Source organism: Panthera pardus, unplaced genomic scaffold, assembly GCF_024362965.1.
Source record: "Panthera pardus isolate Hobbes unplaced genomic scaffold, ASM2436296v1 HiC_scaffold_25, whole genome shotgun sequence".
In the NCBI taxonomy this organism is placed as follows: domain Eukaryota; kingdom Metazoa; phylum Chordata; class Mammalia; order Carnivora; family Felidae; genus Panthera; species Panthera pardus.
Window position 1 is genome coordinate 58,616,144 of NW_026526821.1, and position 14,020 is coordinate 58,630,163.

Here is a 14,020-nt window from a genome sequence, read left to right on the forward strand (position 1 = left end):
ATTGATTACAAGTGGCATGGTATTTTTAATATTAGTTTCTAATAGTTCAGTGCTAGCCGACAGAAAGATGATTTGTGTGCTGACCTTGTGTATCCTGTCAACTTACTAAATTTATTTATTAATTATAGGAGTTTTATATTTCTTTGTTTTGATAAATCTCTTGGGATGTTCTATATATACAAACATGGTATCTTTGAATAGGTTAGTATTATTTCCTTTTTTCCAATCAACATGACTTTGCTTTCTTTTTCTGTCTTACTGCTCTATGATATTGAATAGGAGTGATGACAGCAGATACCTTTGTCTTATTCCCCACCTTAGGGGGAATATGTTCAGTCTTTTGCCAATAAGTATATCAGCTAATGGTTTTATGCAAATGCCCTTTATCCAGTTTAGGGAAATTCTCTCCTATTCCTAGTTCGCTGAGTTTATATCATAAATAAAAGTTGAATTCTGTCAAACCCCTGTCAAAACCCTGTATTCATGTAATATGATCATGTGGTTTTGGTTTTTCTTCTTTAGCTTGCTAACTTGGTGGATTATAATGACTGGTTTTTGAATACTGAACAGCCTTGCAATCCTTGGATAAAACTCCACTTGGTCATGATGTAGTTTACATATATGTGTACATGATGTATATGTCACACACACACATATACAACTTGCTAAAGTTTTATTGAGGATTTTTACATCTGTGTTTATGAAGGATATTGGTCTGTAGTTTTCTTTTCTTGTACTATTTTTTTTCTGGGTAATGCTTGTCTCATAAATAAGTTGGGAAGTATTTCCTTCTCTTAACTTTTTGGAAGGGACTGTGTAGAATTGGTGATATTTTTTCTTTTAATGTTTGGCAGAAGTTATCAGTGGAACCATCTGGGTCTGAGATTCCTTTTTTCAGAAGACTTTTAACTACACATTCAATTTCTTTATTAATTATAGGACACTTCAAGATTTCTATTTCATCTTGTAGGAGTTTTGATAGCTTCTGGTTTTTGAGTAATTGGTACCTCTCATCTAATTTGTCAAATTTACATGGATACAGTTGTTTATAGTATTCTATTATGGTCTTTTAATGTCTTTTTAAATGTCTGAAGGGTGTGTAATAATATCTCCTTTTTTACTCCTGCTATTGGTAATTTGTGGCTTTTTTTTTTTTTTTGGTCATATTTGCAAAAGGCTTACCAATTTTATTGATTTTTTTAAAGTTACCTTTGGGTTTTCTCTATTATATTTCTGCTTTCAATCTTATTGATTTCTGCTCTCACATCTATAATTTCCATTCTTCTTTTTGCTTTGAATTTATTTTGCTCTACTGTTTATAGTTTCATAAGGTGGAAGCTTAGTTATTGATTTGAGACTTTTCTCTTTCCTACTATAATCATTTAATGCTAGAGATTTCCCTCTAAGCACTGCTTTCACTGAAACCCACAAGTTTGGGTATGTTGTATTTTTTATATTTGTTCAGTTCTAAAATTCTTTGAGACTTCCCTTTAACCTTTGAATTACTTAGGAGCCAAACTGTTTAACTTCCAAGTTTTAGAGATATTGTTCCTGCCATCTTTCTGTTTGCAATTTACTTTCGGTTCATTTAGACTTGTTTACACTTATTTTATAAAGCAGAATTTGGTTAGGGAATGTTCAATGGGTACTTGAAAACAGTGTGTATTCTGCTATTGGTAGGTGGAGTATTCTATAAATGTCAATGGTGTTTTGGTGTTTTTAAATTCTTCTATACCCTTGCTGACTTTCTCTCTACTAGTTCTATTCCTGAGATAAGCATATTAAAGACTCAGTAAACTTCTTTAGGTTGTGTTTCATGTATTTTGAAGCTCAGTTGTTAGGTGTATACACATTTAGAATTGCTATGTGTTCTTGGTAAATTGACTAGTATTATGTACTGTCACTATTCCTGGAAATTTTCTTTGCTTTGCAATCTACTTTATTTTATATTAATATAGTCACTCTGGGGGCGCCTGGGTGGCGTAGTTGGTTAAGCGTCCGACTTCAGCCAGGTCACGATCTCGCGGTCCGTGAGTTCGAGCCCCGCGTCAGGCTCTGGGCTGATGGCTCGGAGCCTGGAGCCTGTTTCCGATTCTGTGTCTCCCTCTCTCTCTGCCCCTCCCCCGTTCATGCTCTGTCTCTCTCTGTCCCAAAAATAAAAAAAATAAAAAAAATAAAAAATAAATATAGTCACTCTGGCTTTCTTTTTATTAATTTATTAATAAATTAATTTATTAATGTATTAATGAATTAATTTATTAATTTATTAATGTTTTGTGGTATATCATTTTCCACAGTTTTACTTTGAACCTACTTATATTATCATATTTGAAGTGAATACCTTGTGGACAGCATATAGTTAAGTCATTAGAAAAATTCATTCTGACAATCTTTCTTAGTTGGCATGTTTAGACCATTTACATTTAATATAATTATAAGTTTGGATTTAGGTATATCATTTTGCCATCTGTTTTCTGTTTTTTTTTTCATTTTTTTTGTTTTTGTTTCTATTTCTTCTATCCTGTTTTCTTTTGGGTTGTTTAAACATTTTTAGTATTTCATTTTAATTTATCTATTATATTTTTATTTACTATAGTTCCTTGTATAGTGCTCAGTAATTACTCTTTGGATTATAATATAAAAATTATCTTTTCAGAACCTACTTATAATATTTTACCATTTAAAGTGGAATGTAGAAACTTTTTTCCATATAGTTCTCTATATACTCCCTTCCTTTATGATGTAGTCATCTTGTGCCCTACATCTACATACAGTGAATCAGATCAGATTATGTTGTTTTCCCCCAAATGTCAGACTATTTATTCTATGTAGCCAGATATTTACCATTTCTCTTCTTCCTTTATATCTCATACTCCAAGTTTCTATCTGGTATCATTTCCTTTCTGTTATAACAGCTTCCTTCAGCAATTCTTTCAGAGAAGGTCTGTTGATAAGAAACTTTCTTAGTTTTTTTGTCTTGTTTTGTTTTGCTTTTTTTAACTTGAAAATGTCTTCACTTACCTTCATCTCTGAAGGATATTTTTATTGGACATAGAATTCTGGGCTAATGGTTCTTTCCTTTAAACTTTTAAAAAATATTGTGTCACTACTAGATAGATGGCTTCCATAGTTTCTGATAAGAAATTCATGGTGCTATCTAGATTTATCCCATGTGGCTGGTCTTGGATGTCGGGTGGTGGTCTATCCTGCGGTTCAGTCTGAAAGTCTACGGTATACTACTTAAGGTCAGACCCGTGCATATTCAGATTGGTGGGGAGCTCAGGATCTCATAACCTTCTTTATATGTTCACTTTCCTGAGCTCCTTCCTCTCATATCTCTTCCCAGTACTTTTTGGTTCCCAAGGCTCCCTTTTAGTTCCTCTGGCCAGAAAGCTGGTTCTTTGCTTTATTCTGCTTTGCCTCACACTTCCTACATGTGCACCTTCATTTGGGGCCATGCAGTAGGAAAATAGAAAGGAAGAAAAAAACAACAGGGTTTCATCCCACCCTCTTAGAATATAGTTCCTCTGCTCAGAAAGATTCCTTTTCCTCGACATTTTAAGTTTCCTATGGGCCCATGTTGTTGTTGCTGTTGCTACTGTTGCTGCTGCTATCACAGGATTGCTTACAGGGTACAAGGATATGGAGAAAAAAACAAAACAGGGCAGATTTCCCCTCACTCAATCTGAGCATTAGAGACCCTGATCCTGTCCTGCATGTAGAGGGCTTCTCTGTGTCCTCTCTTTGTCAGCACAGATGCCCACTTCTGGGTTTTGGCTGCATTGAGTCTAGGCTAGGGGGTACTAGAGGGAAGAAAATGCCAGTTCAGTAGTACTTCAAATTTTGATACTTTTCCAATCTGCCTCCTACTACATACTTTCAGGGTCCTCAATTAGCTGTTACATACATTTTGCCAAGGTTTTAGAACTGTATTCAGTGTGGTGGACAGGATGGAGTAGGCTGACTCCATCTTACCCAGTTCAGAATGTCCACATATCTTTTCATACTTTTTTTAGTGAGTATGTAAAAGATCCATAGAAATCAAAAGGTGGGAACATAGAATCTGAAGTCCTGATGGCAGGGTCTGTAAAGAAGATTCTTTTGCAGGAAAGTATATAGGGGAGAGCTGGACAATAGTAATAATAGACTCTTAAGGAAACATATTTCTGGGTGGCTCTTGGAAAACAAGGAGGATTACAGATTAATTGGGTAGGTCCTTCCCTTGGCATGAGTGTATCACTTTGATGTGATCTAGCATTGAAAAGTATCAAAAGGAAACTATACTGCATATCAACATGGAGTTTATTAAGCCAATAAAACTACTCTCCCTACTGACTGAGGATAAATTTGGGTACCCATACTGGTCTAGCTAGGGCACATGGGGTGAGAGGCAGAGGTGTAGGCTCCCAGAGCTCTGGAATTCCACAGGAGGGTTGTACTTGCATTTCAGGATCTAAGTGAGATTTAACACAGCCACTGGCATTCTTATAAGATGACGGTGCTTATGGTATATCAGGGGGACTCAAGGAAGGAGAGGTATTACACAAAGGGAGGTGGGATAGGACCATGGTTCCAAGGTCAAGTGTTGTGGAGGGGGGTTGAGCATATATGCACATGTACACACACAAACACACCCCTCTTGTATTTCTCCAATAAGTGGTACCTTGAATGCCCTTTTATTGGGGGATTTCATGAAATAGATGCATATTATATAAACCATACTCAATGCTTCTCTCCTTTTCTTCTTGGTGAGGAGATGATCACAGGGTGTGCACACTTAGTGTGCAAGACTGGGTTTTACATTCAACTACTCAAGAGGCATAGCTATAGCTGAGATGGGGATCAGGTCCTTCTGAGAAACCTGTGGCATAGACCAAGAAGAAAGATGCTCATCTCCCATCCTTCTAGGGAGGCCCCCATGGCAGGAATGGGGAGTTTGAGCATGTAGGTGAATGTGTACTCAGTCCTCTCTAAATTCACAAGGGCACATGACAGTGATGCAGGTGCATTTTATATGTCACCAAAAATCCTGTGTTTCCCTAAGGGGAAGAAATTAAAAATCACTGTATCAGAACTCCTGATTGGTGAGCTAGATCAGGAATAAAGAACAAATCAGTGGAAAAGGGGAAAAAATTACTATAATGAGTGGACTCTTCCTTTTAATCTATTTCATGTGCAGACAGGTCTGGCTGGTGGCACCTGCTGCTTACACCTCTCCAGCATCCAGTGAGAAACTATCCTTAACACCTGACATACTTCCATACTAGGATCTCTTCCTGATGTTTAATCCCAAGGTATCCATCTTTTAAATTAGCCCCAGTAAGTCTAGTTTTATTAACTGAGTAGATAGAACATGCTGATGAGGGAAAATCGAAGATGCTCTCTGAATCACATGCAGTTGGCCACATGAAATAAAAACTGAAAAAATCAAACGCTACCCAATACAGTTGGACAGCAGTGGCCAGAACTGGTGACGGAAGCACCAGTGGGCTTCCCTTGCTGGAACTCCATGAAGTTCCATGAAGTATGCAGTAAGTCTGGAAGTATGTAGTTCCATGAAGAACGGCTTTTTCCCATAGAGGGTCTCCATGGTGAGGAGCTAAAGACATTTTATGAAGTATATTGTTTTCACACTTACAGCTACCCCTGGAAGTTGAAGAGTGGTGGGGTAGCAGAGAACCGGGATGATACAGCTTAGCCGGAGGAACCTTAGACCAGTAACCAGAAGATAGGAGTACTCATCCTGGTTCTGCTACCTATGCCATGAGAGAGAGTGGACAAGGGATTTCCACCTCCATGGACCTTGGCTTCCTCTTACAGAATAGTGAGGACACTGATAAGGTGATTTCAAGCTGGAGAATTAAAAATTGTCTGAAACTCACTCCCCCCATTAAAAGGTGAGTTCTAATTCCCCTCCCGTTGAGTGTGGGCTGGCTGGCCTCAGTGACTTGTGTCTAAGGGAACAGAATGTAGCACAAGGGAACTGCCTGACTTCCAAGGTCAGGGATTAAGAGGACACACAGCTCCCCACTGACTCTCTTGTCCATGACGCTCACCCTGGAACCCAGTCACGTGTTGTGAGGAAGCCGCTACATCTCCATACGGAAAGCCACAGTCCCAGCTGACAGCCTACATCAACCACTAGCCATGGGAATGAGTGTGTCTTCAGGTGGTGCCAGCCCACCATCTCAGCTCTAGCTGAGACCACATGGGACAGAGACAAGCATTCCCTTCTAGGCCATACCCATATTGAAGATCCACAGGCAAATAAATGCTGTTGCTTTAATCCTGTACATTTTGGAGAGGCACATTTACACGGTAACAGATACTCAGGAGAGTTAATGCCTAAAGAAAGACTCAGTGATGCCCAAGGTTCCTTCCAGACCAGGAATTCTGGCATATCTACACTGAGCTAACTAGTTCCACATTATAGTATGAGACAGGAACTGATAAGCGTGCAGATGAGCCCTCTCAGACTTAAGTATTATACACAGAGCAAAATGAACCTGTTTGAGAAGGCTATCCTTATTGGAATTAGGTCTTATGCTTCTTTTGAAGTCTCTACAAGTCTTTGGAGTACCTGAAACAGAGGGAGTGGTTGAGGAATGAACTCACAGTTTGTTGTAGAATTGAAATATATCAAGTAGGTGCTCACTGTCAACATCCGGAGAGGCAAATGGAACAATGCAATGCTCACAGGCATGACATAAATTTAAGTATGCTCCACATTAAGACAGTCCTATCCGTGAAAGGTCAACTTTCATGAAGAATAAATTAGAGTCTGATCAGCCACATTAACAAAAACCTTGTAAGAGTATTCCCTTTAAAATTTGATGGACATGTAGGAAAACGAGACAGGAAATATGTCAAAATGTTAACGGTGTCTATCTCTAGGTAGTATGATTATAAATGAGATTTATTTACTTCTTTAAACATTTTACTATTTTTCAAATGTTGTTTTGGTGTATTTTCATATGTAAGAAAATGTGCTAAAATGATGGGAATAAAGTTGATTTAAGACAGTGTTGGGTAAAAGGGCTTCCATGGAAAATCATGAAGAATTATTTTGGGAAAAAGGACTATGGTCAGAGAAGTTTATTTTGTTGTTACCAATTTTTGTTTTTTTCCTCCAGATAATTTTTTAAATTCACGGTTACATAAAATGGAACAGATTTTGGTTTATTTTCTAATTGCAGTTTTAGCACTTTCAATGTGCTAAGGAGCCCTGAAACTCTCCAAAAGGGAGAAAAAGTAAACAGCATGGCCCAAACTTGTCTTGGGGGGGGGGGGCATTTCCTGAGGTTAGTGTTGTTCAGAATACATTCCAGGGAACTCTGACATAAAGCAAGTTCCATTTAAAGCCAGTGCAGTCCCTTCCTGTGCCCAGGCCTGGGTCCTTGGGACAGGTGCACACCTCCTCATGACCATAAGTCAGACAGCCTCCCTGCACGCCCAGACTGTGGGGGCTGGGGACACCACTGAGCTCAGGAGCCTTCAGCAGCTTGGTTCCAGGAAAGAATATCATCTGGGTGTGTGGAGAGAAAAGTCATCCCATGTGGAGCTAGATGGGTCAGGATGATGTCTCCCTCACCTCATGGAGAATTCTGGAGACTCAATTTGTTTTCTACCGCAGACATTTGGTGAAGTGTTTGTGGGATGACTGTGCTCGGCTTGTGCTATTCCTTCTTCCTGAGATGTAACCGGAACATCTTTACTTTTACCCAGAGGTATCAGGAAATGTTGGGGCCCAAATGAGAAGCTGGCCTAATTTTCCAGTGATTCTTACTTAACAGTCACACAGGGAGAGTTTCATGGGAGCACAATCTTTAGCAACTTGTCACTGAAATTCTCAAAGGAATATTTAGCTTTTTCTGCAGAAAAGAAACATTTTCAAAATGGCGGACTTCTGCCCATCCCTTTTTCAATTTAAAATTTATTGAAATTATTGAAAGAGTTTTTAGTGAATTCTTCTCTACCTCAGATGCTCCCAGAGAATTTCTGGGTGTCCCTGAGCTAAGACTTTCCCAAGTTTCTAAGCCTACCAGGCATACAATTCTCTTTCTGACAATGCTTCTTAGCTGACCAAAGTACCCCACTAGGGTAGAAGCCAAGAGCCCCAAATAGAGGGAGGCCCTTTTTCCATTCTGCTGTTTACTGGGCCACAGTAAGAATTAGCATTCTGCCTGCGAGTACAGTTCTACTTTTTCCCTTTGTTTGGAATACAGAATCACTCATCTGGAAATTACAGGGTAATATAAATGAATCGTGTGTCCTGATACGTCTATATTCTTGCAATGCCTGCTGCTGCCTTAATCACCAAATAAAACAAACAGAAAGGAAGTCTCAAAAATGTTTTTACTATCATTTTTTTCCCTGTGTTGGGGCTTATGATGATATGCGTAACTCCCAGTCAAGAGCCTATGAAAGAAAATCACAGCAAAATTAGCAAGATAGGCTCCAGCTGGAAACATCGACATATACTGCACAGGGTCAGGCTTTTCATTCTGCACTGAGCCTGTACACAGGGGCATCAGTGAGTGCGCCCGGAGCTGGAGTCCTCCAAGTGGGCTACAACCTTCGTGGATCGGACTAGCCTTTCCTTTCAGACCTACAGAATTTACATCTAGAGAAATGAAACAATAAAATGAGGCCAGTCTTTCCTCTTAACCATATTACTCTCCATGAAAGGCACTTGGCTGAGAAACAGAGCTTATGAATTGTGACCATCATCCTGGCTTAGCTCAACACAGACCCCGCAAGATATGATTTCTCCTTTATGCTTGTTTTCAAGAAAGCCTCCCTAACTTGCCCCAAAATCCTTTGAGGGCAGGGTGATGCTGTGTATCCTCCTCTTTATCTTCCCGCTGCTTAGTACATTTCTTAGTTAACCAACACTGATGGAAGGATGCCCGAATGGTCTCAGTCATTGGTCCATGTCGACAAACTACCCTGGGGGGAGCCAGGAGGAATACTAAGGCTAAAGCTTTTCTTTTTGCAACACTTGCTTCTGCAAAAGTGCATGGATGAGTGTCTCGGTTGCAGCGATGTTCTCTCCCTCTTGCCTGGCCATTTTATCAGTGTTAAGACTGTAAGGATGAGGGTCAAAGAATAATAAAATTGTTTAGCTTGTGTTTGCAAACCAGCATCCTTTATTGAGAACCCCAAGCTATTTTGCCTGACATTCTTCATTCTTATTAACAAAAGGCAGCGATAGCTCTCAACTCACCACCCATCTTCCCTCCTGCGACAAAAATGCACACAATTAGGGAAACAAAACTTCCCAGCTGGTAGGAGTTAATGTAACTTTAACAAATGCTGATGAATTACTCATTCAATACTGGACAGAAGGAAGAGGCCACCATGAAAGAATTTCCTCTTAGTGTTCCGTTCTCTCAAGAAATGGAGTAAGTTGTACTTTACAACACTGCAAAGTTATAGAAACTGGCTTTCTTTGGAAAGCGAGGATTCATACAACACTTTCTGTCCCTACCCCTTGGGCACATGGTCGACCAAAGGGAGCAGCTTCCACTTACTGACTGTCAGGAGAGGTCCTTAGGAGCCCAGAACTCGAAATCATACCTTGGTTTGAATCCCTGCCTGCCACTTACTAGCTGTGTGGTTCCAGGCCCTGGCTTTCTCAACTGTAAAATGAGGCTGGTAAAAGCCTATGTTGAGGGGGGTGTTGTGAGGATGAGAGAGCTTACGCATGTCAGCTGCCGCAGGCACACACTGAGTGCTCCATACATCTTAGCATTTCTTATTAGCACTGTGTTCCCTGCAGTGTGCGAGGAGGCGCTTACACGCAGCTGCATTTAGTTCCTCAGTAACAGAAGTTGAGTAACTCATCCAAGGACAGAAAGTAAAAGCGTCAGAAGTCAAAGCCAGGCCTGTCTCATTCCTAACTAAGCTGTGCACTTCCTGCCCCACTGCGCCACTTCCTGGATGACTCCCCCCGCCACACACACAGACACACGTCCCGCAAAACTATGTCACACCAGAATTAGAAAGGCATGTGCATCACTGGACCACAAAATGGTAAACTGTGAACCTCATTATCTAGGGATTCCAAATGTCTCTCAATCAGACTGTTTCCTTTTTGAGTTCATGGACCATGTTTTTGTATTGTCCCTAAGGAAAAACAGCAAATAGTTCTGACACACAATAGGCACTCAGTACTCGCTGGTTTTACACGGAAATTCGCAGAAGAAAGTGGACCTGTGTCCCGGTTCAGAATACTTGATCAAACAATCCGAACAAACCATGAATTGCCCAAAGCTTTGGAAACCTTGCCCAACATAGCTTGTGTTTTCTGGAGACAATGAGGGTTTTGATCTGAAGCTAAGCGTTTCTAATCTTGTCAAAAAAAAAAAAAAAACTGTGTGAGTGAAAACTATTCCTCTCAGGCCTCCAGGTGGGATTAGGGGAAGGGCCTCCCGATGCTGCTGCTACAAAACCTGCACAACCAGAGGCTTTGAGACGGATATAATCTTAGGATTATGGTTATTTCCTCCTGGGTTCTCCCAAGTGTTATGAGGGATCCTGCATTATTACTGCTATTCTGGCAAACAGATGTGGGTATTGCCAAGTGTTCTAGACCTGTTTCCCCATCTGAGGTCGAGAGGGGGTGAGGGCCAGCCAGCAACCTCACTACCCCAGATGTGTGCCTGGAGACTCCCAAATGGGCAGTGTGAGAGCATGCGTGCCCACCTCCTCAAAGCCACGGGGGGGGGGGGGGGGTGGGAGTGAATGGAAAGAAACTGCATACGACCTGATTTATTTCTAAGAACTTTTAGCCAAGATTTTCTTGGAATGTCTCCATCTGGTGACCCCTGAGAATGGTAGCATTTCATCTCCTCTGCATTTTGAGGTAAGCAGTGCAGTAGAGGGAGGGCTGAGGTGGGGGGGCCTGGGAGGTGACATTAACATGAGGATGGCAGAAGCAAACTCCCATGGACTCCGAAGTTACGCCACGACACAGCTCTCAGTGTGGGCCTGCCAGACAGACTGGGTTAGTCCCTACATGAAGGGATTTTCTTGTAGTCTGGGGAATAGGACCAGAATCTGAGGTTAGGAAGCCTGTTTAACTTTAACGTCTGCCATTTGTGAGAGCTTTATGATGTTACTGAGACTTCGTTTCTTCCTCTGTAGAATGGGGATAACAATGAAACACACCTCAGAGAACATTGAGATGACACGAGCTAACGCATAGAAAAGTACTTAGTGTACAGGATTAGGACACACAAGAAGCACTCGGTGACTGCTGGCCACCCCTACCCATCTTTTCATGCTGCTAACCAAGGAGAATACCTTGTAAATGTATGAGAGTGTCCTGTATTTTCACACGTGTGTAACGATTAACACGCATACACACACACGAAAGAGCTTCTTTGTGTATTTTGTGGCTGCCTCCCCAAATAAACCTGTCGCTGCAGGACAGAAATGATTGCCTAGTGTTGCAGGTGAGGAAGTGGAAGCGGGGAGAGGTGAGGGTTTGTTGGAATTCATCATCTGGGACAGCGCTGCTGTCTGCCTTTGCACGCAATCCACAGCTACCTGGGAGGAAACCAAGAGGTCAAACACACAGAGGAAAGAACCGGAAGCCAGTCTGTCTGTGAGAGAGGGCAGGAAGATTCTATTCTTGTCTGGTCTGGGTTAGTCTATTCATCTACTTGTTACTTGGGACCACAGGGATTTTGTGACCCTTGAAGGCTGTAGCCTAAGGTTTGAGAAGCATGGCTGTGGGGAGTCCTGTTTCCCAATGCCAAGGGAAGGGCATGTTCCTTCAGAATAAACTGAGGTATTATTTGAATTGTTGTCTATTCAAATTTTTATCAGAGAAAATTTGAAACATGGAGAAGTATAGAGGTAAGAGTATGATGAACCCCCCGTGCTGACCATCCAGTTTCGACAATCCTCACTCCATGCCAACCCCGTCTGGCCTACAACTCTGGCCATTTCCCCTGCTCCCTGATTTTTCTTTAAGGAAATACTTGGGGGAATTAACAACCAATACAGACTCCCTCTGTGTTCTGCAGATTCAGGTCTAGCAGGTCTGGAGTGGCTGGGGATTTGTTGTCTTCATGCCCACCACCCTTTCCGCCCCCCAACTGGTGACACTGGAAAGACAGATGCCCCTCTCCCTGGAGATGCCGAACTGGGGGATCTCTGAAGGCTGCAACATTTGCAAGTGGAGGATTCTGTAAGTGACAACCAGGCAGTGGGTTCTGTGAAGGGAAGTGGGCAATCCCTTCAGCCATGCAACTGTTCAAGAGCCTGTCACAGGGGACTGAAGGACCGTCCCCTCTTCCTCCCCCTGCCCCCAGGTACACACACAACTGTGGGAACAGAAAGAGATGAGACTGGAGGGAGAAGGCTTGTCCTCAGGCCTGAGTGAAGACTTTCCCAGGAGAACACACTCCATTGCTGGGCCTGTCACTTGCAGCTTGATCATCTGTAGTCACCTACCAACCACCTCCATTCACCCGTGTCCTCCTCGTATCATCTTTATTTCCCTGAAGCCTGACATAGTAACTGCCCACGGGGGCAAACTGTGCGATGTTGGTAACATTTGACAGGTCTTTACCTTCAAAATATCAGCTTTATGACTCCACTTTACCCACAGTAGGTAGTCAATCAATGTCCAGTGAAGGAATAAGCAAGAATAGGGTTATAAGAGCTCTGACATGCCAGCAAATGAACTAGGATTTCTGGCCAATCCCACAGCAGTGCAAGGTGGCTACGATATCTCCAGGTGCAGGTGAGAAAACTGAGATAGGGTATATGGAAGCACGTAGCACATGAGGATGATTACTACGTGGTCAACATCTGGGAATGATTATTACTATTATTGTCCAAAGCCAGGCAACTCTCCACAGCAGAGCAGGGATTTGAACTCAGGTCTGCCTGGCTCTCCGGTCATGCTGCCTTGCTAAGCAGTGTCTGTGCTGGAAAAGCAAGAGCCAGCGGCCTCTCAAAGGAGACCCAAGTCACCAGGGTTAAGACATGAACATGTGGAAAATATAAACCACCTGGCAAGTCCCAGACAATGAGGAATTTCAGGATAAGGAACAAAATTGGGGGAGCTGGTCTACATTTTTTTAGTAGAGCACTACAATATTTCAAGGAGAGTGGGTACCAAGAACATGTCCCTAGTGCCCTGTCCCGCTGCACAGGACATGCACAGGATAGCTCATCTATGTTGGAAGAGGACAAGCATGTTTGAGCCTCATAGATGGCATGGAACAGACCAAGGCAGGGAAGATGCTCCTTCTTACCTCTTTGCCCTGTCTTTCTCATCTTCATCCATTAGATTTTCTACACAGTTTTTCCTGCAAAAAAAGAGCAGATGATTAGCGTCTACTTCTAGACCTTTCTTCTAGGTCTTTCCTGGGGTCGTTGTTTTGCTCTGATTTAACCCACAAGTCTTAGCCCAGAGGTTCTCAAACTTTTTGGTTCCAGCAAAACCCTTTACACTCTCAAAAATGACTGAGGATCCAAAGAGCTCTTGTATATGTATGTGGGTTCAAACTGAAAAATCTTAAATCCCCAAACACTCATTCTAGGTGTCAGAGCCATGCAGTCATAGCTTTCAAGGAGCTTCTAGAAAGGTTCACTGTATATTCACGAGCGTCAAAAAGGCAAATAATGTGTTTGTATTAGGAAAGTTGTTTTGACCTCCCGGACCCACCAGGGGTCCCCCAGACTGCACTTTGACAACTGTTTTCTACACCTGGCTCAAGGAAGTATCTGTTTATCTCAAACCTTAAACCTGCAAGGTGCCCATGACATTGTAAAGAACAGCATTTATCTATCTGGTCATTCAAATACACAGACCCCTCTTACAAGCAGCTGGGAAGAAATTGGGGCCCCAAAGGACTATAATCCGTAGTCCTTCCAGGCATTTACACTTCCCTAGACAGTCAAGGCACACAGATGTGAAAAATTAAGTAACAATCCAGGAATGTTCTTGTAGCCCAAAGTCATCAGAGACTAGCTCACCGCCCAGAACCTGTACTCTCCT

At 41.9% G+C, this 14,020-nt stretch overlaps 1 protein-coding gene across 4 annotated transcripts in view; it reads right to left on the bottom strand.

Moving 5' to 3' along the window:
• NPAS2 (neuronal PAS domain protein 2) overlaps positions 1-14,020 on the bottom strand; it is a 162,173-nt gene that overhangs the window by 71,159 nt on the left and 76,994 nt on the right. For all 4 annotated transcript variants that reach the window (XM_053890570.1, XM_019451610.2, XM_019451752.2 and 1 more), the window contains exon 2: positions 13,275-13,328. In XM_053890570.1, the coding sequence (XP_053746545.1) occupies positions 13,275-13,328 (54 nt within the window). The remainder of the gene's footprint in view (positions 1-13,274; positions 13,329-14,020) is intronic.